This window comes from Theobroma umbraticum, unplaced genomic scaffold (assembly GCF_002168275.2).
Source record: "Theobroma umbraticum cultivar Fairchild unplaced genomic scaffold, ASM216827v3 scaffold_67.0, whole genome shotgun sequence".
NCBI classification, from domain to species: Eukaryota; Viridiplantae; Streptophyta; class Magnoliopsida; order Malvales; family Malvaceae; genus Theobroma; species Theobroma umbraticum.
The window spans coordinates 5,170,438-5,193,383 of NW_018397262.1; the positions used below are offsets into that span (position 1 = coordinate 5,170,438).

General features: G+C 37.4%; 3 protein-coding genes and 1 pseudogene across 5 annotated transcripts; 1 reads left to right on the plus strand and 3 right to left on the minus strand.

Moving 5' to 3' along the window:
- Nucleotides 1-7,596: 7,596 nt before the first annotated feature.
- On the plus strand, nucleotides 7,597-9,087 carry LOC110419814 (UDP-glycosyltransferase 79B6-like). Its single transcript, XM_021432931.1, has one exon. The coding sequence runs from the start codon at nucleotides 7,597-7,599 to the stop codon at nucleotides 8,971-8,973; it is 1,377 nt and encodes a 458-aa protein (XP_021288606.1). The 3' UTR covers nucleotides 8,974-9,087.
- Nucleotides 9,088-10,965: 1,878 nt separating this feature from the next.
- LOC110419412 (2-oxoglutarate (2OG) and Fe(II)-dependent oxygenase superfamily protein) lies at nucleotides 10,966-13,338 on the minus strand. Of its 3 annotated transcripts, none has more exons than XM_021432441.2 (5): nucleotides 12,974-13,253; nucleotides 12,599-12,760; nucleotides 11,936-12,501; nucleotides 11,531-11,852; nucleotides 10,966-11,427 (listed from the first exon to the last, which is right to left on the minus strand). In XM_021432441.2, the coding sequence occupies exons 3-5, from the start codon at nucleotides 12,412-12,414 to the stop codon at nucleotides 11,179-11,181; spliced, it is 1,050 nt and encodes a 349-aa protein (XP_021288116.1). In that variant the 5' UTR covers nucleotides 12,415-12,501; nucleotides 12,599-12,760; nucleotides 12,974-13,253; the 3' UTR covers nucleotides 10,966-11,178. The 3 variants fall into 3 exon arrangements, with proteins under 3 accessions (XP_021288116.1, XP_021288117.1, XP_021288118.1); XM_021432442.2 differs by having other exon boundaries at nucleotides 12,599-12,776; XM_021432443.2 differs by lacking the exon at nucleotides 12,599-12,760 and having other exon boundaries at nucleotides 12,974-13,338.
- A 682-nt stretch (nucleotides 13,339-14,020) lies between these two features.
- On the minus strand, nucleotides 14,021-21,681 carry LOC110420024 (P-loop containing nucleoside triphosphate hydrolases superfamily protein; the record flags this gene model as incomplete). Its single annotated transcript, XM_089784102.1, has 7 exons — nucleotides 14,021-15,497; nucleotides 15,612-15,760; nucleotides 15,844-16,694; nucleotides 17,401-17,693; nucleotides 18,610-20,371; nucleotides 20,508-20,648; nucleotides 21,115-21,681. Coding segments are annotated over 7 exons (4,917 nt in total), but the record flags the coding sequence as incomplete, so codon positions are not given.
- Nucleotides 21,681-22,877, minus strand: LOC149527005 (uncharacterized; annotated as a pseudogene).
- Between the last annotated feature and the right edge of the window lie 69 nt (nucleotides 22,878-22,946).

Here is a 22,946-nt window from a genome sequence, read left to right on the forward strand (position 1 = left end):
TTTTTTTTTTTTTGGTAAGTGATCCTTCAATCATGGGCTTGAAATTGAAGCCACCGACCTTGATTTTCGGCATGATCAACAGGGTTTGTCATTTCTCACCATATTCTTTCGTTTGTTACTATTAGACATGGCTCCATATATAGACTTATAAGAAGTTATTATATCATCTTTTCGAGGCCCGAAGTATAAATTAAGTTCGATCTTTGAATATCTCTATGATCTACAGAACGATAGAACTAAGATTTGGTCAGATTCATGAATGGTTAAGTTTAGGTAAAGTACTATATTCATCTATTACCATGTGACTGTGTACTAAACTTTTTGAAGTAAAAAGAAGTTGAATGTTAAACGGGAAAGGGCATTGTTCAGGAAAATTCAATGCATCCCAAGAGAGAAGGATATGGCAAGCACATGGAAGACCTTGAAAAGTAACAAATGACTTCTTGTTGACAGACATTCAATCATTCTTCTTTTTATTTATTGTTCTGTGAAAGAGTAGAAACTGGCATTGGATAAATTCAATCAAGGTAAAGATTTTTTTTTTCAGAACAAAAGGGTTTCTAATTTATATCATTAAAATCCAGTAAATGACACAATATGGCAAATATTAAATATCTTTAATGGATTAAACTTCGGGAATCATACTTCAAAAGATTTCAATGAAGAATCCAATAATCAGTAAGCACCAGATCACTTTGCCAATATATAGGCTGTGGCAGCCTGGCGCTAGAAACATTATTATTTGATTGGATTTGGAATTAGGCCAAACCAAGACTATATATATATATAGTCCAGCCTGACGGTAAGGTTAAGCTTGTTCCCTCTTGCCTCTTCTGTAAGTAAGCTGCAAGCAGGCTGTAGAAAGATTCCCACAGGAGAATCGTTCACCAAATGAATCACCAGATACTGCAATAAAATAATTGATCTCTTCTTGGTCTTTGGTCATGCTTTTGGGGGGTGAGGTTTTGAAGTGAAATTTGTGGGTTTTTGGCAAATTGGATCTGATAGAAAGAATATCATTTGGTTGTTGTTATACTGTAGTGAATGGAACCAGTTTTTGGCCTTTACTTTGGTTTATTCACAGATTATTTTTTTTTTTTCATATATTAGGCAAATAAGTAATTCATGGATAGCTTTTGCATAGCTATATTGGCAGGCAATGTTTGCAAAAACACAAATTATATACTTTTTTACTGAATACCAATGGAGATTATATGGTTTTCAAAGCGGATAATATCAACTTTTGTTGATTTTTTTTAATATATATTTAGATGATAATTTGAAATAAATAAATTGTTTAATTTTTTAAATAAAAAGATATTATGGATTCAAGATGGACTTGTTCAAAATGAATGTTCAAGCCCATGAAATAAAACTTTTTGCTCATGGGTCCATCGATTATGGGATGAGTGATACTCCAAATTGTTGCGCCCAAAAAAATTGAGTGAAGCCATGCAAGTTCTGATCTTGTACTTATTTTATCATAAGCTTTTTTTTTTTTTACTTTCAAAGATAGAGTATTTTAAAAAATAATATTCTTTTTAATTTTAATAATTTTTAATTAAAAAATATATTTTTGGATAAAATTACTTTTGAACCTTTACATTCAAGTGCTTCGAAATTTTTTCTCTCCCCATTTGTATGCTTTACTCCCCATTCTATTGTACTTTTCATTTTTTTTCTCTCTTTCTCTAATTTTACCACCATCATTATCTCTCTGTCTATCTCTTGTCATCTCGTCATATGATCAAAAAATATGATATGAAAACTAATAATATATTCTTGGATTTATTGGTTTACATTCATAAAATTTTTTTTTTGTCAATTTTTCACCATCTCATTGTCGATCGTTAGACTACAAAGCATGGTATGGTGAGTAACAACGAGTTCTTAGGTTTATGGGTGTTTAAGTTTTTTCAATGATTCAAGTATGACAGAACATGCTTTAGCGTGTAACAAAGTAATTCATACCTTGGCATGTAACATCAGTACGCAAAAGGAAGCTTTGGTGTGTACTATATGATGTTGAAACTTTGACCGTAGCATATAATATCTGGTACTGAAGCTTTGACTTTAGCATGTAACATCTAGTGAATTTTTTTATGATTATAGGAAAGGTAACAAATAAAATAATCTAAAAGCTAATTATCTAAATTTGAGGATTTTGGATAGTATCCTTTTATCCAAATTCATTTCACACGACAGTAATGTTGATGTTAAATAATTTTCAATACATCTTTCTTTCCATGTCATATTTCTTATTGATTATAAACTTTATCAACTCCAAGAATTTATATCCTATTGAAATATAAAGATAAAGATCAAACTACATTTAAAAAGTGTTGTTATTACACGTCAAGTTCAAAAAAATTTATTACAATTGAAAAAAAAATTGTTATACACTTTAACTCCAAAAGTTTATGCTATAATGAAATATAAGGAAGTTATATGTTTTAAAAATGTTATTATTACACGTTATATTAAAAAAAAATTAAGCAACACCAAAACTTTGGCATCAGATGTTACACATCAAGGCCAAAGTTTCAACATCAGATGTTATATACCAAGGTCAAAGCTTCACCATCAGATATTACACACCAAGGTCAAAACTTCAGCATTAGATATTACATGCCAAGGCCAAAGCTTCAGTACTGGATGTTACATGCTAAGGTCAAAGCTTCACCACTAAATGTTACGTGCCATGCCTTATACAAAGGTCAAAGTTTCAACATCATATATTACATGCCAAAGCTTCATTCTTCCTAATGATGTTACATGCCAAGGCATGAATCACTTTATTATACGCTAAGACATGTTCTACCAAACTTGAATCATTGAAAAAACTTAACACACATAAATCCAAGAACTCATTGTTACTCATCATGTCATGTTTTTCGGTTTGCAGATCAATGATGAGATGGCGAGAGATAGACATAGAAAGGATTTATAAACGTAAACAAATAAACCCAAGAATATATTGTTATCTTTCATATTATGCCCTTTGGTATGTAGATCGACGACGGGATGATGAGAGATAGACAAAGAGATAGTGATGGTGGTAAAATTAGAAAAGTTAGATGACAAGAGAGAAAAATGAAGAGCACTAGAGAGCAAAGAAAACGAATGGTGGGAGAGAAAATTTGGAGTATTTAATTTGTTTGAAATAGTTTTAAGGGTCCCATGGCTAAAATTGGCTAAAAACAATTAATTTTATATTGAATGTTATTTTTGGAATAGGCTTATGATTATTTCTTACAATTTTTTTTCTTTTTTTATTTTTTAAGTTTTTAAAATTTTTATATATTTATTATGCTTTTATGTATGATTGCTAGCTAAGTGATGATATCTTCATTCTTAATCAAAGTATAAAACTAAATGATAGATAGGATATAGATGGTCAATTCAATTGATTTGATATTAAATTTTCAAAAATCGTATTAGAATTCAATGCTTTTTTTTTGTTTGAAGATTAATGGCAACCTTTCATTCAAACTGGGGTAACCTAGCAAAACATGAACATGTGATCAAGAGCATAGTTTGCTCCATTGTCACCATTGGCATCCTAGTCCCAAAATCACCTAGTAGCCATAAAATACAGAATTATACAAACACCACGAAATCATTTACAATTATCGCTTATCCCAAGCAAAAAACCACCACACCCCTTAAAGCCAAGAGAAGCATCAGTAAGAATTGGAAACAAAATCTGCAACTCAGTTTCTTTTTTTTGCTGATCACAGTACATCAATAGCCATTTACCTTTCATCCAAGTCATTCAATCCATCCGGGTAAACGCGCAGAAGGTTATCAGCTCCATTAACTCCTAGTTTAGCCAACTTGTCAGCATCAATATCACTTGACCTAGGCTTGTACTAGATCTTCCATCTTAGGAGGTTCCTTATAACAGTTCTGGTTTTTAAAACCAGATTTTTCAACCTTTAAGGTGAAAAGCCAAGATTAGACATCCACGGCACAACATTATTAGAATCAGTTTCAAAGATAACAACACTAAAGTTCCCCCACATGGAAGCAACCACCAACATAATTGCCTTATGAATAGCAAGCACTATGTTGAAAAACATTTATGAGAGAAGACTAGAAAGAATTACATTGGATTGTGCTAATCTCTATTTCAAAGGAATATACATGTTTGCTGCAACATGTCTACAACTACCTCCAATTGCAAATTCGATTTTTACTAATGTAGCACTATTTCCATTTTATGTTTTATTATTTTCTATTTCATAAATGCAGAGGCCATCATGTTTTATAGTTATTGGAAGTTAAGTTTATTTAGTTATATAGCAATAGACCTATCACTAAGTAAGGATATATTTCCTTCTGCCTTAATGAACAATTACTTTTCTTTTCCAAAAATACTGTTGTTTACTTATTAATTTCTCTAAAAGAATTATATACTTCTTTTCACAATATGGTATCAGAGTATTAACACTAATCTTACAAGACCTTATACATGAGTTTTAGCAAGAAAAGGAAGCTTTAAAACCATTACTAGGCTGCTTTCATCAACAACAAAACAGAACTCTCATGGCATCTTCAAGTTTCAATGCTCAAACTCCACCAATCTTTAATAGAGAAAACTACCCTATTTAGACAGTGAAAATGAAGACTTATCGTCGAGCTTTTGATTTATGAAAAGTTATTGAAATCGTGGAGAACCTCTGATCATGAGGCATGCAAACCCTATCATCACTCAAATGAAACAATACAGTAAGGAGGTGGCCAAACAATACAAGGCACTCTCCTGTATTCATTCAGTAGTAACAGATTTAATATTTACTTGGATAATGACATATGAGGCTCCAAAAGAGGCATGGGACAAACTCTGAGAATAATTCCATGGCAGTGATAAAACATACTATATTCAAATTCTGAATTTGCTAATGGAGTTTGAGGTACTGAAGATCAGAGAAAATGAGACAATCAGAGACTATTCGACAAGGTTTTAAAGGTTGTAAACCAGTTGAGGTTATTGAGGGAGGTTTTATAAAAGAGAAGGATTGTGAACAAGGTATTAGTAAGCCTTCTAGATAAGTTCGAAGAAAAATCTCTTCTTTGGAAGATCCTAAAGACATGTCTCAACTTATAGTAACTGAGCTTGTCAATACACGGCAAGCCAAAGAGCAGAGGAGAGCCATGCGGCATGAAGACTCGATAGAGAACGCCTTGACTACTAGAACAAGGGAACTCAGGGTCAATAGCAATGGCTTAAAGAGGTTTGCGGGTGAGAAAAGAGAAAGAAAAGTCAATGAAGGAAAGCAAGTAAAGCATGGTAATAAGTATCCACCATATACTCATTGGAAGAAGAGAACACATGCTAGCAAATACTATTGGTATTGGCCTAATGTCAAGTACAAGTCTTGCAACCAAATGAGGTATGTAGAACGAGTCTGGAAAACCAAAAATGCTCAAATTGATAAAAAGGTTATAGTAATGGAGCAAGAAGAAATTAAAGCATAACACCTTTTTATGGCTACTTCAGTTGACGAAAATAGAGTGAATCACATTTGGTTGATTGATAGTAGATGCTCGAACCACATGATTGGAGATGTCAGGAACCTCACTATTCTAGATAAAAGTTTCAGATCAAGAGTTGAAATCGGGAATGGAGTTTATTTAAAGATTCTTGGCACCAAGACTGTTGTAGTGGAAACACCATCAGATATTAAGTTGATATATGAGGTTTTTTATGTTCCTGAAATCAATCAAAATTCATTGAGTGTGGGTCAGTTGGCAAAAAATCATTATGCTCTTTTGTTTAAAGATGATTATTGCACAATTTTCGACCCTTCTGGAGATGAGATGCTTACTGTGGTAATGAAAAATAAATGCTATCCACTTGACATGTCTAAAATAGAGCATAAAGCTCATTGTTGCAATGTCAATGAATCTCAACTTTGGCATAGGAGATTGGGACATGTTAATTATGCCTATTTGAAGCTAATATCTTCTAATAAAATGGTTGAAAGTATTCCTATTGTTACGACTTCAGATCAATTATGTGCAACTTGTCAATTTGGCAAGAAAAGTCGATTGTCCTTTCCTGAGTCAAGTGATTTTAGAGCCACTGAGAAGCTGCAGTTGGTACACTCAGACTTAGGTGGACCTATGCAAATTGTATCATTGAGTGGCAGTGCCTATTATATGATTTTCATCGATGACTTCTCAAGGTATTGCTGGATTTATTTTTTAAAGCATAAATCTAAAGCTTACAACAAGTTTATTCAATTTAAAGCTCTTGTTGAAAATGAGGCAAAAAAAAGCTTGAAGATTTTAAGGGCTGATAATGGGAAAGAATATTGCTCCAATGAATTTAAGAGCTATCTTGCCAGGTGCGGCATCAAACATCATCTCACGGTGCCTTATTCTCCCCAACAGAATTGTGCATGTGAGTATAAAAATAGGACTATAATTAAGATGACTGGATGCTTGTTATATGACAAGAATTTGCCAAACTATTTTTGGGCAGAAGCAGCCAGCATAGTAGTAATTTTACTCAATGTTTTACCTACCAAAACCAACAACACCAAGAGTCCTCATGAGAAGTGTACTACAATTAAATTACTTGTGGACAATTAGTCTGCCATAGCCATTGCAAGAAATCTAGTGCAGTATGGTCGTATACCAAGCACATTCGTGTTAAATATCATGCTTTACATGAAGCAATGAAAGATGGAGAAATTGTGCTTGAATATTGCAACACAGAAGATCAGCTTGCAAATATTTTCACAAAAGCACTGCCTAAAGACAAGTTTGAATACCTTAGATCTAGCTTGGAGTTTTTCAAGTCTCTCTCAAGGAGGTGTGTTGAAAATCCTTTATAAGAAAAGACTAGAACGAATTACGTTGGATGGTGCTAATCTCTATTTCAAAAGAATATATATGTTTGCTACAACATGTCCACAACTGCCTCTAACTATAGATTTGATTTTTACTAGTGCAATACTATTTCCATTTTATGTTCTGTTATTTTCTATTTCATAGATATAGTGGTCATCATGTTTTATAGTTATTGAAAGTTACGTTTATTCAGTTGTATGGCAACAGACCTATCACTACGTAAAGATATATTTCCTTCTGCCTTAATGAACAATTACTTTTCTTTTTCAAAAATAATGTTGTTTACTATGTTAATTTCTCCCAAAGGATTATATACTTCTTTTCACCATACACTTCCACATGGTTAGCATCTCCCCAGCCTATGGATTTGGAGAATCTGCACACGCTACTTTAATCATAAGCTGTTAAAGAAATATTCATCTGCATAGTTTTATCAAATTTATAGTTGAGAGAGGAAGTATTCAACTCTATGAAACTACAAGAACAAATGCAGCTAGCCACCTACTATTACAATTTACAAACTCGCTGATATCATATTTTCATATTCCAGAACTGAACTTTACCGCAAAAGATTTCGCTGTTTAGTTAGAGATCTGGGTCAAAATTTTATCCCGAAATTTCGACTACTTAGTAGGACTATAACCTTTTAAATCAATTGCTTTGATTCTCGTATAGCCTTCCTCAGCTAGCCAGAAATTAAGAACAGCTGCTGCAAACTTTATCCGAAAAAGGAAAATGGCAAAAGCCAACAGTTCAGACTTTCACGTCCTTATGTTTTCATGGTTTGCAATTGGTCACATGACCCCATTTCTCCACCTTGCTAACAAGCTTGCTGAAAAGGGTCATAGAATCACTTTCGTGCTACCCAGAAAAGCCGTGAGCCAATTGGAACATTTGAATTTGTACCCAGATTTCATCTCTTTCCACCCTGTTACAGTTCCATCTGTCACTGGCCTCCCTCCAGGTGCTGAAACTGCCTCCGATATCCCCATTTTCTTGAGCCATTTCCTCTCCATTGCCATGGACCGTACCAGGGATCAAGTTGAAAACGTCATCTCTTCAGTAAAACCGAATCTGGTTTTGTACGACACTGCCCACTGGATTCCTGAGATAGCCAAACCACTTGGGATCAAAACTGTATGTTACAACGTTGTCTGTGCTGCAGCAATCGCTATTGTTTTGGTTCCAGCACGAAATGCGACCAGGGAAAGGCCTATAACCGCGGCTGAATTGGCTGTGCCACCCCCTGGTTACCCTTCATCTTCTGTAGTGTTGCGTAGCCATGAAGGCCAGTCTTTGTTGTTTGTAACAAACCCTTTTGGGGAAGGGTTAACGTTTTACGAGAGAATCACCAAGGCAATGAAGAATTGTGATGCTATATCGATGAGGACTTGCCATGAAATTGAAGCGAAGTTATGTGATTATATAGGGAGCCAGTATGAGAAACCAGTTCTTTTAACAGGTCCAGTTTTGCCTGAAGAGTCTAAGTCTGTATTGGATGAACGATGGGGTCGTTGGTTAGCCGGGTTCGAACCAGGCTCGGTGGTATATTGTGCTTTCGGGAGCCAGTTCATTTTTGAAAAACCTCAGTTCCAGGAACTTTTGCTGGGGTTTGAGCTAACAGGGCTTCCTTTTTTTGTCGCCTTAAAGCCACCGTTGGAGGCTGCAACGATTGAAGAAGCATTGCCTGAAGGGTTCGAAGAGAGGGTTAAAGGGAGAGGGGTTGTTTGGGGCGGATGGGTGCAACAACCATTGGTGCTGGCTCACCCATCAGTCGGCTGTTTTGTGAGCCATTGTGGGTTTGGGTCGATGTGGGAATCTTTGATGAGTGATTGCCAAATAGTGTTGTTTCCACAGTTGGGTGACCAAATATTGAATACCAGGCTAATGGCTGATGAGCTCAAGGTTGCTGTGGAGGTTAAGAGAGAAGAAAATGGATGGCTTTCGAAAGAGAATTTGAGAGAAGCTATAAAATCAGTGATGGATAAGGATAGCGAAGTGGGTAAGTTGGCAAAGGAGAATCACAAGAAATGGAGAGATACGATCAACCCAGAATTCACGAATGATTACATCGATAAGTTCATCCAAAGGATGCATGAGCTTGTCGAGTGAAGCACCATATATAAGAAAGAGAACACCTAAAATATGGCTTCAGAGCTTGGAAAGCAGCATCCAGATGCCATGATTTCTTCCTCAAACTTGCTAATCTCGTGTCGCAATTCATGATCAGCCGTTTTGGAGCTGCAGAGCTGTTTTATGAACTAGAAAGGGGTGAAAAGAAACAGCCAGTTCAATAAATCCATGTTCTACTTATACAAGGTAATCCCACCTTCTGCTGCAAAGATCAGTATTGTTGAATGGGGGCTTATCAAGAAGTTTCCAACTATTTTTGCAGTGCCTGCAACATGTGCGTTGAATTAAATTAAGTAGTAACATCTTTCTTTACAGCAGCAATGCCGAATTTGCAATGAATTTATGTATATTTTTTCAAATAAAAAAACAATGGCATAACCTAAGTCCAAGAGAAGTGTCTGCAAAGTATTTATGAATTAAAACCGTAAGGATATATCCATGGGAAGACATTGCCATGATGTTGTTCATTCCGAACATGAGAATGTCTTCACATCCAATTAAAATACAAAGAATGTGCCTCATTTTCACCATATTAAAAGATTTCTATGTGATATAAGATAAAGTGAAGATTTGAATAGCGATGTTATATCGAAGTTGTATTACTCTTTATCTTATTTAATAGACTTAATTTTCATGTGATTTATGGATACTAAGATTTTAATTCGTGTCTCTATACTAATGCACCACCAAAGATTGCAATTTGAAACCATGCAAGTTAAGCAAATGACTAAGTGAGATTGCACTGTTTATTCCAACCTAAAAAAAATGTTGATTACAAAGGAGTGTAATTAGAATCTGTCATTTGTGTGTAGAAGAGTTTACTAATTGTATAATTTCACTCAATAAACTCAAGCTTAACCCGGCATTTGCTCAACATATCAATTATTAAGTATACATATATACATATATATGAAAAAATCGAAGAGAGAAAATGATTAGAATTTAAAATTTCAACTTTTTTTTTTAAAAAAAATGATTGCATCAAATTTAAATTGTTTTAAAATAAATATCATAAATGTATTGATTTTTTTTCTTCTTTTGAAAAGGAAAAGGCAAAAGCCAGTGTTTTCCATGAAATTTTGAAGTTATAAATAGCAGCGTGAGAAGGAGATTGTGGGGAAATAACTAACTAAAAGAACAAAAGATTTGTTAAAGAATAAATAATATTGACAATAAAATTTTAATATCAGGCTATTGGATGATATTCTCTTGCTTTAATAATTGGTTTTGTGGCTTCTTGCTGCTAGGTGAAAATTGGGGTCATAAGTCATTGTCAAAATGAGTAATGGTCTGTCTATTTCCAATTCTATGTTGCATATGGTTTGTCCTAATGCCATTAAACCTCTGGGACAGATTTCAACCCCTTGGCTGATGCTGATAAAGCATTAATCAGTAGTTATAATTAATGCCCACTAAGCTAGAATTGTATTTAAATCTTAATTACCCTTGAAAGGGTTGATTATAAAAATGACAATGTTGCACACTAGAGGATCTGATGTATCATTGCAAAGTGTAATATACTTTTGATCCAAAAAAAAAACCCTTACTCTGTATGAGGCAGAATTGTACAGATATGCAATGCATATTAATGAAAAGCCCAAACAATTTCATCCCTGAGCAATGTAGGAACCAGTTTTCACCACAACAATTTCTATAGGGAAAAGTAATTGTTTCAGTCAATTTCAATGACCATAATAACAGGCGACATGAAGGTGGTCGAGAAGCAGGAAAGCTTCTGTCCTTTTCTTCCTTGTCATTATTCATTACCCTTCTCACTGCCTAAAACACATGCAACATTATGATGTTAAGTATTCTATTGTTGCCTTAACATCTGTATTCGTCTGTTCATCTAATCACCATGCTTCTAGGCTGCTGCTTACTAGGTAATTTTAGGAGAGGGAATGCAAACCTCAAACTTTACGTCAATATGCTATTCCAACATACTAAAAGGGAGAAGAGGAACAAATCATGCCAGAGCAAAAAAAGGATTGATCACTCTTATTGTCACTTTATTGCATGCAATGCAGAAGAATGGCTTAAATATTGGAATTATGAAAATAATGAGTTCTTAATTGAGAAATAAAACGAGGACGCATACGGGAGAACTGAGTAGTTGTGATGCTTCTTCCACAGGAATTAATTACAAGGGTCAAGGTGCAGAGAGAGCAAGCATTTCCGATACTTTTAAGTGTCAAGCATGAGTGCATCAAGATTTCGTTTTCCATCAGGGCCCTTTGAGTACCATGATGACACATAGTCTCCGTAAACAACTGGAGCATAGCGAGGTGGGGAAGACTCACTCAGAAGATCAGAGGCAGGGGATATTCTGACTGCCTTAGCTGGGTCATGAAAAGTCACAACAGAGAGACGGGCTTTACTGGCATTTGTTACAGCCCGATGCACAGAGCTTCTGTATTTTCCATTAGTTATAATCTGCAGGCAAGGTAAGTGTCCGATAAATCAATTACTTATGATCCTCAACATTCATTATTCATAGTTTGATGTATCAATAGAATATTAAAAAGATGAGTAACACCTCAGTTTGGTCAGCCAGAAGAACAAGGATGGCATTTGGCAGAGGATGAACAGTAAGCCACTTTCCATCCTTGAGCACCTGAAGACCACCCACATCATCCTGTATTAGAAGGGTGATGGCACCCATATCAGAATGGGATTGCAGGCCCAATGTCAGCTCTGGCTGTGGACATGGTGGATAGTAACTGGCTGTTATGTTCTGATAGAATTCCCCAACTGCATCTTCTATGCAGGATGCCCTCAGTCCTAAACTCTCAGATATCAACCCCAACAGTCTCTGAGCCAACACTTTCATCTCATCACTATAATCTGCCACCAATTCCCTACAGAAACATAAATTAAGTAGAGAATGCCTAAAGAATATCAATCAATGTCATTGCTGTAGAAAATGAAACAATTGATGTACCTGTATTCAGGTGGAAAATGGGGCCAAAAGGATGGATTACGGCGTGAAAGAGGGAGGGTATGGTGATCAAAATAGTCCCTCCAATCCAACACACTGTCATTTTCAGAGCTTACAAGCATGCGGCTACCATAACCCTGGGAGGCAGCAGAATTGGGCTGGCAAGCATATTTAAGTTTGTCCTCCATTGGGAAATCATTGAAAAAAGAAAGACAGGATCTCCTCAAATCATCCATCAGTTTCGCAGGAACCCCATGGTTGATAACATGAAAAGCTCCCAATTCTTGGCAAGCCTCTTGAATGGCTGCTATGACAGACTCCTCTTTATGAGATAGATCAATTGCAGGGACATTGTCGTAGCTCAAACTAGTTTTAGTATTGGTTATAGGTGTAGGCCGGTTCTCAGGTGGTTGGATATATTGTGATGGAACCTCTGAAATCCCCGCCTGTGAGAGGATTTGCACCCTTACAGCCCCTTCCATTTTCCACAAAAAATGATAATGATCAATGATGGTTGTGGCTTCAGCCTTTCAATCCCTCTTTCTCAAGTTTCTTGGTTAGCTATTAACCTATAAAGCCAACACCGAATCCAGGTCAGATAATCTGGCAATCCCACATATCATAGCAACTGAGCAATGTTACCATAATTGACTGAATACAACTTACCCAAACCAGATTAAGAGCTAAAACCCATACGTTATTTTCAGCATACTTTCAGATTAGATGTCAACAAGATAGACAACTCCGCCTCAGAAATCAGTTGCTTTGATCATATTCCTTGATCATTCTTTGGCAGAAAAACATTTTGGAATCTGGGGTTAGCTAGTCCTACATATCAAATAAACTGAGCTATTTAACTATGATTGTGTACATAGAATGTATCAAAACAGGATTAAGACCTATATGTTTATTTAAGCAGAACTTTCTAATTGCAATGATGACAACAGAATTAGACAATTCCTCAGAGCTAAACTATATCAGCAATCTCTCAATTCTATATCACTGAAAATATATATTGAAGAAAAAGAAAAAAGGACTGACCTGCAGCAATTACTCGAACTTCGAAGAAAGCTTGGTCAAGACAGACAAGTCTTTAACAAATCATGAAACTCCAGAAAGCTGATAACAGCAAAACGACAGAACAGAAGCCCAAGCTTTTTATATATTTCCTTTTCCAAATTGTGGGTTGGGCTTTTGGTTAATTGGGTTCAGTTCTTATTGCAGATGCATACAAATTGACCAACTCAGAGCACCAGCAGCAGCAAATACCCTTTGATCTTTTGCCCTTACTGCATTTTGTTCTTCTGATGAACCGTTGGTTTATTATCCTGTAATTACGAGTATTATATAGCGTTATCCCTTTCCTTTATGGTACGTAGTTCTGGCAACCATTTCTTCAGTTTTTCAGTTCAACATATTTTCTATAAGCTTTCTTTCTCTGCACCCAAAAGAAAACAACCCATAGGTTTTGAGTTCAACGGCTCAAATGGTATTTCCCAAAAGAGGTTTCCATTGTTATATAACTTATATATAATTTCCATCCGTAACACTTTATGTTAAAATTTTCTTTTCCTGCATTTGTATGATTGTCTTGAATTCATTCATTTTGTCAACCATTTGTTCCAACTTAGTTTTGAAGAATACCATTTTTATCTTGAGAAGGTTGCTGAAAAATAGTACTACCATTAGGAAACAAATCAGCACTACTCAACTTCGAAAGATCACTGCTAAAAGAGCATGCTCATTTATGAAGGTCTGATGCGACTTGTCCGAAACAGTGCTGCAATATCTTTATCCAGCAGCAGCAGCAGCAGCTAGTATGAACATGCTCAGGAATTTCTATTACTCTTCCAGGCAAGCATCGAAATATAGTTCCATAGAGAGCTAAGAGAAACCCTATTTAAATGTCACCATATGCATAAATAACATATTCAGGGATTTCAAGGAGCAAAGTATTAAGCACTTTAGAAGATGAAAACTTCGAATAATGATCATGTCAAAATTTGAACCTTCAAATTGCAGCAGTTGAGATCATCAAAATCAAAAGTTGCAATCATAGAGTAGTGATAGAAGAAAACAGTGCAATAAGACAAGAAGCACCAGAATGACAAACCTCCAGAGGTATATTTTATTTAATGGCTATAAGAAAGCATACTTACAGTACTCAAAGGTGTAGTAACCTCGGATGATATTTACATGGTATATAGGTTAGCTTCTACCCAGGAAACCAAAACTTGGGGAAGCAGTTTTGAGTAGGAAAGAAAGTAGGACCATTCTACCATTCTACTATGCCTCAGGAAGAAGAAATGATACTGCCTTGGCAAATGCTCAGCCAACAAAATTTGATTTTTAAACTCTCCAAAGAAACTCACCTTGCCACAGCAAGACAATTGATACTGTAAAAGCCAAAATCAATCGAAAGGCTGCTTTGTCATTAATATAGACTCTATAAGAGAACAAAGGCACAACGTCTTGAATTTACAGTGAAAAGAAACTTCTTTGTTAGAATCTATGGGAACCATCACTCCATCTCTGTAAACAAATTTTGGATCAAACATGAATTTGATGTTTGGAGAGGTGGTGCCTACAGGGTGACAGCCACATTCTGTCGGAATAACTAAACTATTTTCTGAGCTTTTGCAAAGACATTTGCTCCACTCTTGACACTTGGATAATTTTCCATGATTTTCAATTCTCAGGTTTTCATCAAATTTAATGCTGCTATATCCAGCAGCATAAACTTTCCTAACCGTTGAAAGAAGATCCACAGACATTGATACAACTGTATCATGAACATCATCTACTGTCCACTGGCCCCCATCTGATTTCGGTTGTTGAAGCAGAACTTTTTGCATCAAAATAAGGAGCATATGTAGGCAGTCAGAACAGCACTGATACATGCATGTAACTCCTGATTCAGTTGGAAAAGCAGTTTTTCTTGAAGAGAAATAGGGATCTTCTCTATGTTCACAGTCTTTGGGCTTGCCATCTGCAGATGTGATAACAATCTTTGTTTCAGAAGCATTAATCTGGTTGCAACCGTTCCCAGTGACATGGAACTTTGTACCATCCACTTCATCTGAACTACAGAATCCATTCTCAGACAAAACAGATTCACTTGGTGCAAATCCATTAGATTGTTTTGAGGACCCAGGATCTCCCTCAGCCATAGGATATCCAGTACTTTCTGACCGACACAGTCCAGGATTTGTTCCATTCTGCTCGACAACATGAACAACTGGTTGGCTGACCACAGAACAATGATGCTCCATGGAGGTAGTACTACCATCGAGGCCTACCAGCTCTACAGCTTCTTGGTCAGCAGCAATTTTTCCCTCATGACTAGGAGCACAATCACCAGCTGTCTCATTCAAGTCAATACTGTCTTTATTTCGCACATCAAACTGTCCCTCAACCATAGGATTTTTAGTACTTTCTGACCCGCAAAGTCCAGAATTTGTCCCATTCTGCTTGTCTAAATGAACAAGTGATTCATTTGCCACAGACGAATTAAGATGCTCCTCTGAAGTAGTATTACCAATTAGGCCTGTCCCCTGTGCAGCATCTGCAAAAAGTGCAACTTTTCCCTCATGATTAGCAGCACAATCATCATCCTCTTTGTTCAAGTCAATGAAATCAGTATTTTGCATGGTGAATTCCATAGTGTTTGCATCCAGACCTTCAGATTCAGGGCAACCTCTGTTAGAAACATCAGGCCTGAATTCCTGAACGTGATCTGGATTATTCACACATGTCAAATGATTATCTGGAGAACCCAAAGTGTATGGTTTGGGGCTTGCTGCTTTTATTTGAGCATCCTGATCTAAACTGCAAATGAATCAAGTCTTGTTAGACGATAATCCATATATATATGAAACAACAAGTAATACAAAGAATGAGAAAAAGGATACCTCTGCAGGGAATATGCCCAGCTGTTAACCATATCCTCCAGATAAGCAACTTGAGATAAAATACGAACATACAGGTATCTGTTTTTTCCAGTGTTAACTTTTGCATTAATCCACCCAACTAGTAGCTCGAGAACCTCCCGTACCTCAGAGGAAACTTCTCTAAGTGATGTGTACAAGCCTCTGTATGCTGATAAACCAACAGCAATCAGACCTCTGACCAAACCATATTTCTCTTTGCTTTTGATGTTGCTGGAGCCACAAGCAACAGCTGCCTTTTCTAATGAGTCGGTGGGACGAATGATACATGAGTTGAATGGCCAGCCCTTCCAGGGACCACCTATGTCTGCAGAGGGACCTTCTTTAAGTTTTGATGTCACCCAGCAAAGCTCTGCGAAGTGAGGATATCGCAAAATTTGATAGCCAAATGAAGATATTGCTAGCATCAAGCTTGCTTTCCCCTTCAAATTTCTACTGTTGGTTGGTGCTGCTGGCACTGCAACAGACAAATCACCACAAGATTGTGATCCAACCGTCACTTCACAAGCCAAACCATGAGATATATGGTCATTTTCTGCAGCTGCATAGGTTTCAGCGGAATTTTTTGTTCTGAAATCTTCATGAACATGAGATCTTTGATGAATTAAATGAACAAACAGTTGAAGGATATCCCTTGATAACTCTGCAGCAGATAGTTTGATAACCATATCATGGTCAAAGTTCCTGCCAACATGCACAGAGAATCTGGGTACTGTGTGCTCTAATGTAGTTTTCTGACTGCAATTTGTTAGATCACTCTTAAAGAATTGCCTTATTCTATCAGGGAGTTCCAGATGTGGAACTTCTGAAGTAGCCTGTTGATAGATAAGAAGCATTAAGAGTTAGACATGCTTACAAGAGATCTAAAGGCAGTAAGAGAAGGAGCAAGGGGAAGAAAGAGGGGGATGGGGGCTTGTATCTTAATAGATAAAGTTTTGATTGAATAGGGGCTCAGACTGAAAAACTAACACATTTATAACAAATGGCTTCACAATGTCCTAATTAAGTAAAAGGGCCAAAGCATGAAGTTTCAAGCACCATGTTTCAAGTTAGTACTTTTAAATGATCAGTCAATCCACTTTAAGTCATATCCACAGAGCTTAACCTAGAGCTTCTCAAATGCAGGTCAGACAGCTCTCCACTTCTACCTGAACCATTCAAGTTACAACAAGCTGCTAATCAGTAACAAAGTCAAATTAACCTCGACTCTAAAATGGTAGAAATTTCATTAGGTAAGTAATTACAGTCCAAACACTCAGAAATCAATGTCATGCAAGTGCTAATATGTCCGACCTGACATTAGCCAAGTCAAAACCCAAGCAAGCCAAGGAACTGTTGAAGAAAATAAAAAATGAAAATATGATAGTCGAACTAGATCAAACATATGAATTTCTTTTAATCAAAGCAAAAAAACTTCTTTCATTCTAAGCTCCACAGTAGAGCATAGCTACTCAAGCAACAAATAAAGTATTGGATCCTGAAATGCAAGTAAGTAAATAAGTAAATGAAAATAATTCCTACCAGAATTATCAAGGATGTAGACACACAGATTGATTCCACTTGCTCAACAAATGAACTCCACGCATGTGATATGGTTTGAAAAGCAGCGATAGCCTCCGTTGTCTCCGCCAACTCAGATTGCTGCAGAGAGAATCCACTTTCCTTTTCAACAGGTAGAGGATCTTCCTCCATGGGAGATTGATGGAATGTTGAAGACAAATCACTCTCCTCAGCAACTTGATTAACAGTCTCCACAGCCCACAAATCTATTCTTGGCATAAATACCACACATGACCCCATGCTTGCACATTTCACTGCCATGGAATTTGAATAGTTTGTAACGATGTTTCAAGTGAATTAGATCTAGTAACCTGTACTCTAATCTTTCACAAAGAACTTTATTTTGAGCTTAGTCACTGTCATAAATGCTCACCAACACACCATTAAAAATGTAAGCCCAAATCAATTAAATCCACTTACATGACTTTAATTTCAGCATGAATCTCTAGGAATCTCCACAGACTCCATCACCATTTAGTTAACTTACATGTTAGCTAGGCACTACACACTTCATAATGAAACTTTCCAGAAACCAATGTACATAGGAAACTCCAATTTTTGAAATAGGTAGTAGCTATGGTCCACTAGTTTCATTTTCATGAGGTAATAGTCCAAGCCTTGTTAGTTGTTCTTTCTATGAGGCCTTTAATGGTTCCAAGCTTAGCTTAGATGTTAAGCTTCCAAGTTTATTTTAATAATGAAACCCTGATCTTATGGCAATCAAGAGGTATATATCAAACATAAATCAACACACCTTTTGATTATATAAATATAAAGCATATATTATACTGGCTGTGGAAGCTATTGCAGTAGTTGCTGACAGCCATCTCAGGTGTCTAGTCGAAGATAATTTTTTAAGTAAAGCAAGGGATGTTTCTATTTGCTTCTTTGTCCAAACTATAGCCACTCAGCTCCAAGGAAACCGTTAACCCATATTTCCAACTAACAACCTAGACAGAAATGACAAGAAATATTCCTAGATTATAGAAGTGCCAAGCAGCTTAAAACATGATTCAAAGTACAGATGGCAAAAAGGAGGTGGGGAAACACAGGTGTGAAAGAATAGAGGTGTGCATTCATCATCTATCTTATGTTACTTTAAAAATAAACCAGATATTACCAAAAAACTAATGCTAGCTACAACAAAAAGATAAAGTATGAGGAACATACTTAAAATCTGAGTTACTCCCTGAATCAAGTCACCCTGTCCTTCTTGTGCAATTGTAGCTAAATCAACTTTCTGTATTTCAACATTCCCAACTAAACAGTGAAGAAGACAAGAAGCAAGATGCTTTTGGCCTGACCTAGGACTTCCAGCAATTAATATCCGAAACCCTGTTTTCTTTGTTGAAGTAAAATAGGTATTCCGTGACAAACTAGAGCATGTGCTGCCATTACGCAATTTTGAAGGTTCAAACTTGACACCATCATCACTAATATCACCTATGAAGGCATCATAATCAGCAAAGCTAGTCTCTCCTATTAACATTCCAGCACGTGATAACCTTCTCTCTATCTCCTTAGTAACCTCTGCTTCTTGAAGAAGGTCATGAACATGGGACCACCAATGATCCTTGGGCAGTCTTTTGTCATCCAAAGTGGAAACAATCACGCTTTCAATCACTGCCCCACCTTTAGAAAGAAGGGGTGGCAGCCAGAGGCGTTCATCCAAATGAAGAGAAACAAGCAAGGTGGATAATGGTTCCAACAGACAAGGGATGAGATGGGTAGGAAGAGGAGAGGCAACTAAATCATGAGCAGCCATTCCTGCTTCTCTACGTGAGCAAGGAGGTGGGGAACATGACAAAGCCTCCAACCAATCCCGCTCCTCAACTGTGACAGTAGGAAGAGGAACACGTTTAGCACTAGGAGTTTTCTCTTCAGCAGCAGACAAAATTTCCTGCAAAGGAAAACTCCTCTTCAAAGCAACAACAGCTGCTTGAGTACAAAGAGCCTGCAAATCTGCACCAGCAAACCCTATAGTCTTTCTTGCAACCCATTTGAGCAAAGATCCAGCAACTGGTTTTGGCCATTTTTGAGTATGAAGTTCAAGGATTGCAGCCCTGTCCTCCAATGATGGCAGTGGAAAATAAATCTCTCGATCAAATCTCCCAGGCCTCCTCAATGCAGGATCAACAGCATCAGGGCGATTAGTTGCACCTATCACCACCACTGAACCTCGGGACTTCAAACCATCCAACAGAGCAAGCAAAGTGGACACAACAGAACTATGTGTCTGATCTTGCTGCCTTGTCCGTCGAGGTGCTAAGCCATCTATCTCATCAAAGAATATTATAGAAGGTTGGCATCTCTCAGCAACCTGGAACAAGAGCCTCAGCTGACGCTCAGCATCACCAACATATTTTCCTAAGCAGTCAGCACCTTTGCGGGCAAAATATGCAATCCGCTTATCGCCACGAGCACAAGAACCAATCAATGCTCGCACCACAAGAGTTTTGCCTGTTCCTGGATAGCCATGCAAAAGAACACCTCTGGGAGGTGTAAGGCCCAGATTGTCAAAGAACTCAGGATACAACAGTGGTAAGATGACAACTTCCTTCATGCATTGGATAACATCCTGCAAGCCAGCAACAGATTCCCATCCCTCAAATGATTTCCCACTCTCAGACTCTGAGCCTCCAATATAGACAGGTGCTATTCTTAACAAATCTCGATGAAGTCTCTTGCCCTCACGTTTCAAGAACTCTTCATCCTCACCACAATGCTCCAACCATTTTTCTTCAGCTTCAATATCCTTTCGCCATGCATCATTTGATACTTTCCTCATTTCCAACTTCATTTTCTTAGCTTTCAATTTCTTTATCCGGGCTAAATATTGAATACCAGGAGGTTGGAAGAGATGCCGATGATCAGTGCAGGCTATGAGAAATTTGCGATGATCAAATATACAGCCATTAGCTCTGGCACAAGGCTGCCAAAAAGTAGAATTTCATCAATTGGAAAGCAACAAGAAGCTCTATCTATTTCTTGAACAAAAATTGAGCAGCAAGGAAGGGGAGGATGCGTTAAGGGAGATTTCTTTGGAGAATAGATATCAAGAAACAAACCAAGTGGTATGTCTTCGGACACCGATCAACACGACATCCAATTGTTGCTCCTGGCCTCCCACATCGGCTGCATTTTAATGCTCTTCCTCTACAAAGTGCTGCCCTAACATTTTTTAAGCATCCCAAGCCGGCAAAATAAACCTACAGACAGGAACATCGATGAAAAGGGAGATGCAGCAGAATAAAGATGAATTAAGAAGAGTTTAATGGGTGATAGAGATTGTAAACTTCCAGAACCAATTCTTTTAATTACCTGAAATCATGCAGGATAGAAACTAAGAGAATTGTCAGCATATACATAGTAAATTATTAAAAGGGGAAATTGAGATATACTAAGCACGAAACTACAAAGGGTTGAGAAGCTATGGTAAAAGCCCAAGGTGTATCAACAGCTCAAAAAACAAGCTATGGTAAAGACCATGGACATCCAAAATGCTTATAAAATCATATAGCAGACAGAGAAGGAAGTAATAGATGAAAAACATCAGCACGTATATGTATATAATGAATGCTTACACATATGTATCCACCGATACTAGTAAAGAGATCAATTAATAAATTAAGTTTGGAAAAGACGAATATAAAAGGGAAAAGAATAGAACTGCACCTCAGGACTCCATACAGCACAGTGTTGATGAACCCAAATTCCAGCAATACCATAACGATCATTTATAGGACCAAGGAGACGACCAAGCCACCCAGATTCGTCACCAAACCCATCCCAAATGTCATAGTTTGGTTCCTCTGAAGCTGAAGAGCTGTATGCTTCATTTTCACTATCACCTACATCCTGAACCAACTTCTTTGGGGGTTTGCCATCAGTCCCACCACCACACAATCCACACCTTCTCCCCTGTTTTATACGTGGCTTGCCAATTGCTTCAGCAGCTGCTTTATTTGACTGGTCTACTGTTATATCATTCTTATGTTCTGAAGGTTTTTCGTCAACTTTCACCAATCCATCATCTTTTGCATCATGAACACCACCATCTTCAACTTCCTCTGCCTCATTATCTACTTCTACAACATCCTCTTCATTTGCTTCTTCATTCTGACATTCTAAATGTTGCACTTGTTCTTCACTCAGCTCCACTGTTTCAATTGTTTCAGTTTTTTCAACCTTTTCATGGCCAATGCCAGCCCCTCTGATTGTATACAATTTGATAGTTCTCTGTCATCCTCTTTAACCAGCTCAACCACATAGCCATCCATCCTCTCCCTCTCATTTTCATGACTCATTTCACTCTCCAAAACTGTAGGAGGCTCCACAACCATGTCCTCCCTATCATTTCCATGACTCTTTTCACTGTCTAAAACAGCACATCTTCCTCTACCTCATCTCTTTTTATTCTGCTTTTTCCACCTCCATTTCTTCTCCCATGCCACAAATCTCCACCTTCTCTTCACTATCTGAACAGTTGCTGTGTTACCCTCCCTCGCCTCTTGGATTTCACTACCATCATTTCTCCACAATCGATTCATCCTCCTCTTCTTCCTCTTCTTCTTCCACCTCTCCTCGTCCTCCTCATTCCCAACTATATCCTCAAAAAGCTTCCTCCTCCTCTTCGGCAGAACCCTCTCCTCCACCTTTGCATTAATATTCACATTCCTTCTCTTGTCCTTAACCTCGACCTCCAACTCCCTAGAGTCTGCACCTCCTTGTCTCCAAACCATCCTCCTCCTCCTCCTCCTCCTCCTCCTTCACACGCCCTAACCTTTTCTCCCCCCGACCAAACGTCCCACTCTTCCCAATCTTCCGCCTTTTCTTTGGAGGCGGAGGTGACACATCCAATATAACCGGCGCCCTCCTAACCCGTGAGCTCCTACGGAGCTCTAAATCCACACTCCCTGACCCATCACCATCATTCCCTTCATTACCTTCTCCATGTTTCCTATTATACTCTTCCTCACATATTGCATCTAATCTCTTATGCTTCTTCCGAAGCCTAGTACCTGATTTTTGCCCAAAATCACTCCGTTTCGATGAAGAAACCGAGGCCGGTGATAATTGCATGACCAAAACCACACAAAATATATGAAAACCTCCAATATCTATATCAATTTTCTCCTAAGGTTTCATAAACATTGCATATAATATTAATTTAAAAGATTTAGGCGACTGGGTATTCAACTACTGATCCATCTTTCAGTTTCCTCAATTGGGTACTCCAAATAAAGCAATGATTTTCGAAGGTAGATAAAAATCGATCGAACTCAGTACTTAACTCACCAGGGGAGACGCTGAGTTGGATCGTTCCGAATGGGAAATCGAAAATGACGAGAAACCAATGAAGTAAAATCGCTTAGAAATCAATTTGGGACGAAACAGAAAGAACCTTTGAGGTTTTCAGTTGCTTCAAGTTTTGGGTTTTTCTTGAGGTGAAAGGGAGGGACTAGGGCACAAGGCTTTGGAGAAATAAAAATACTAATACATTTTTA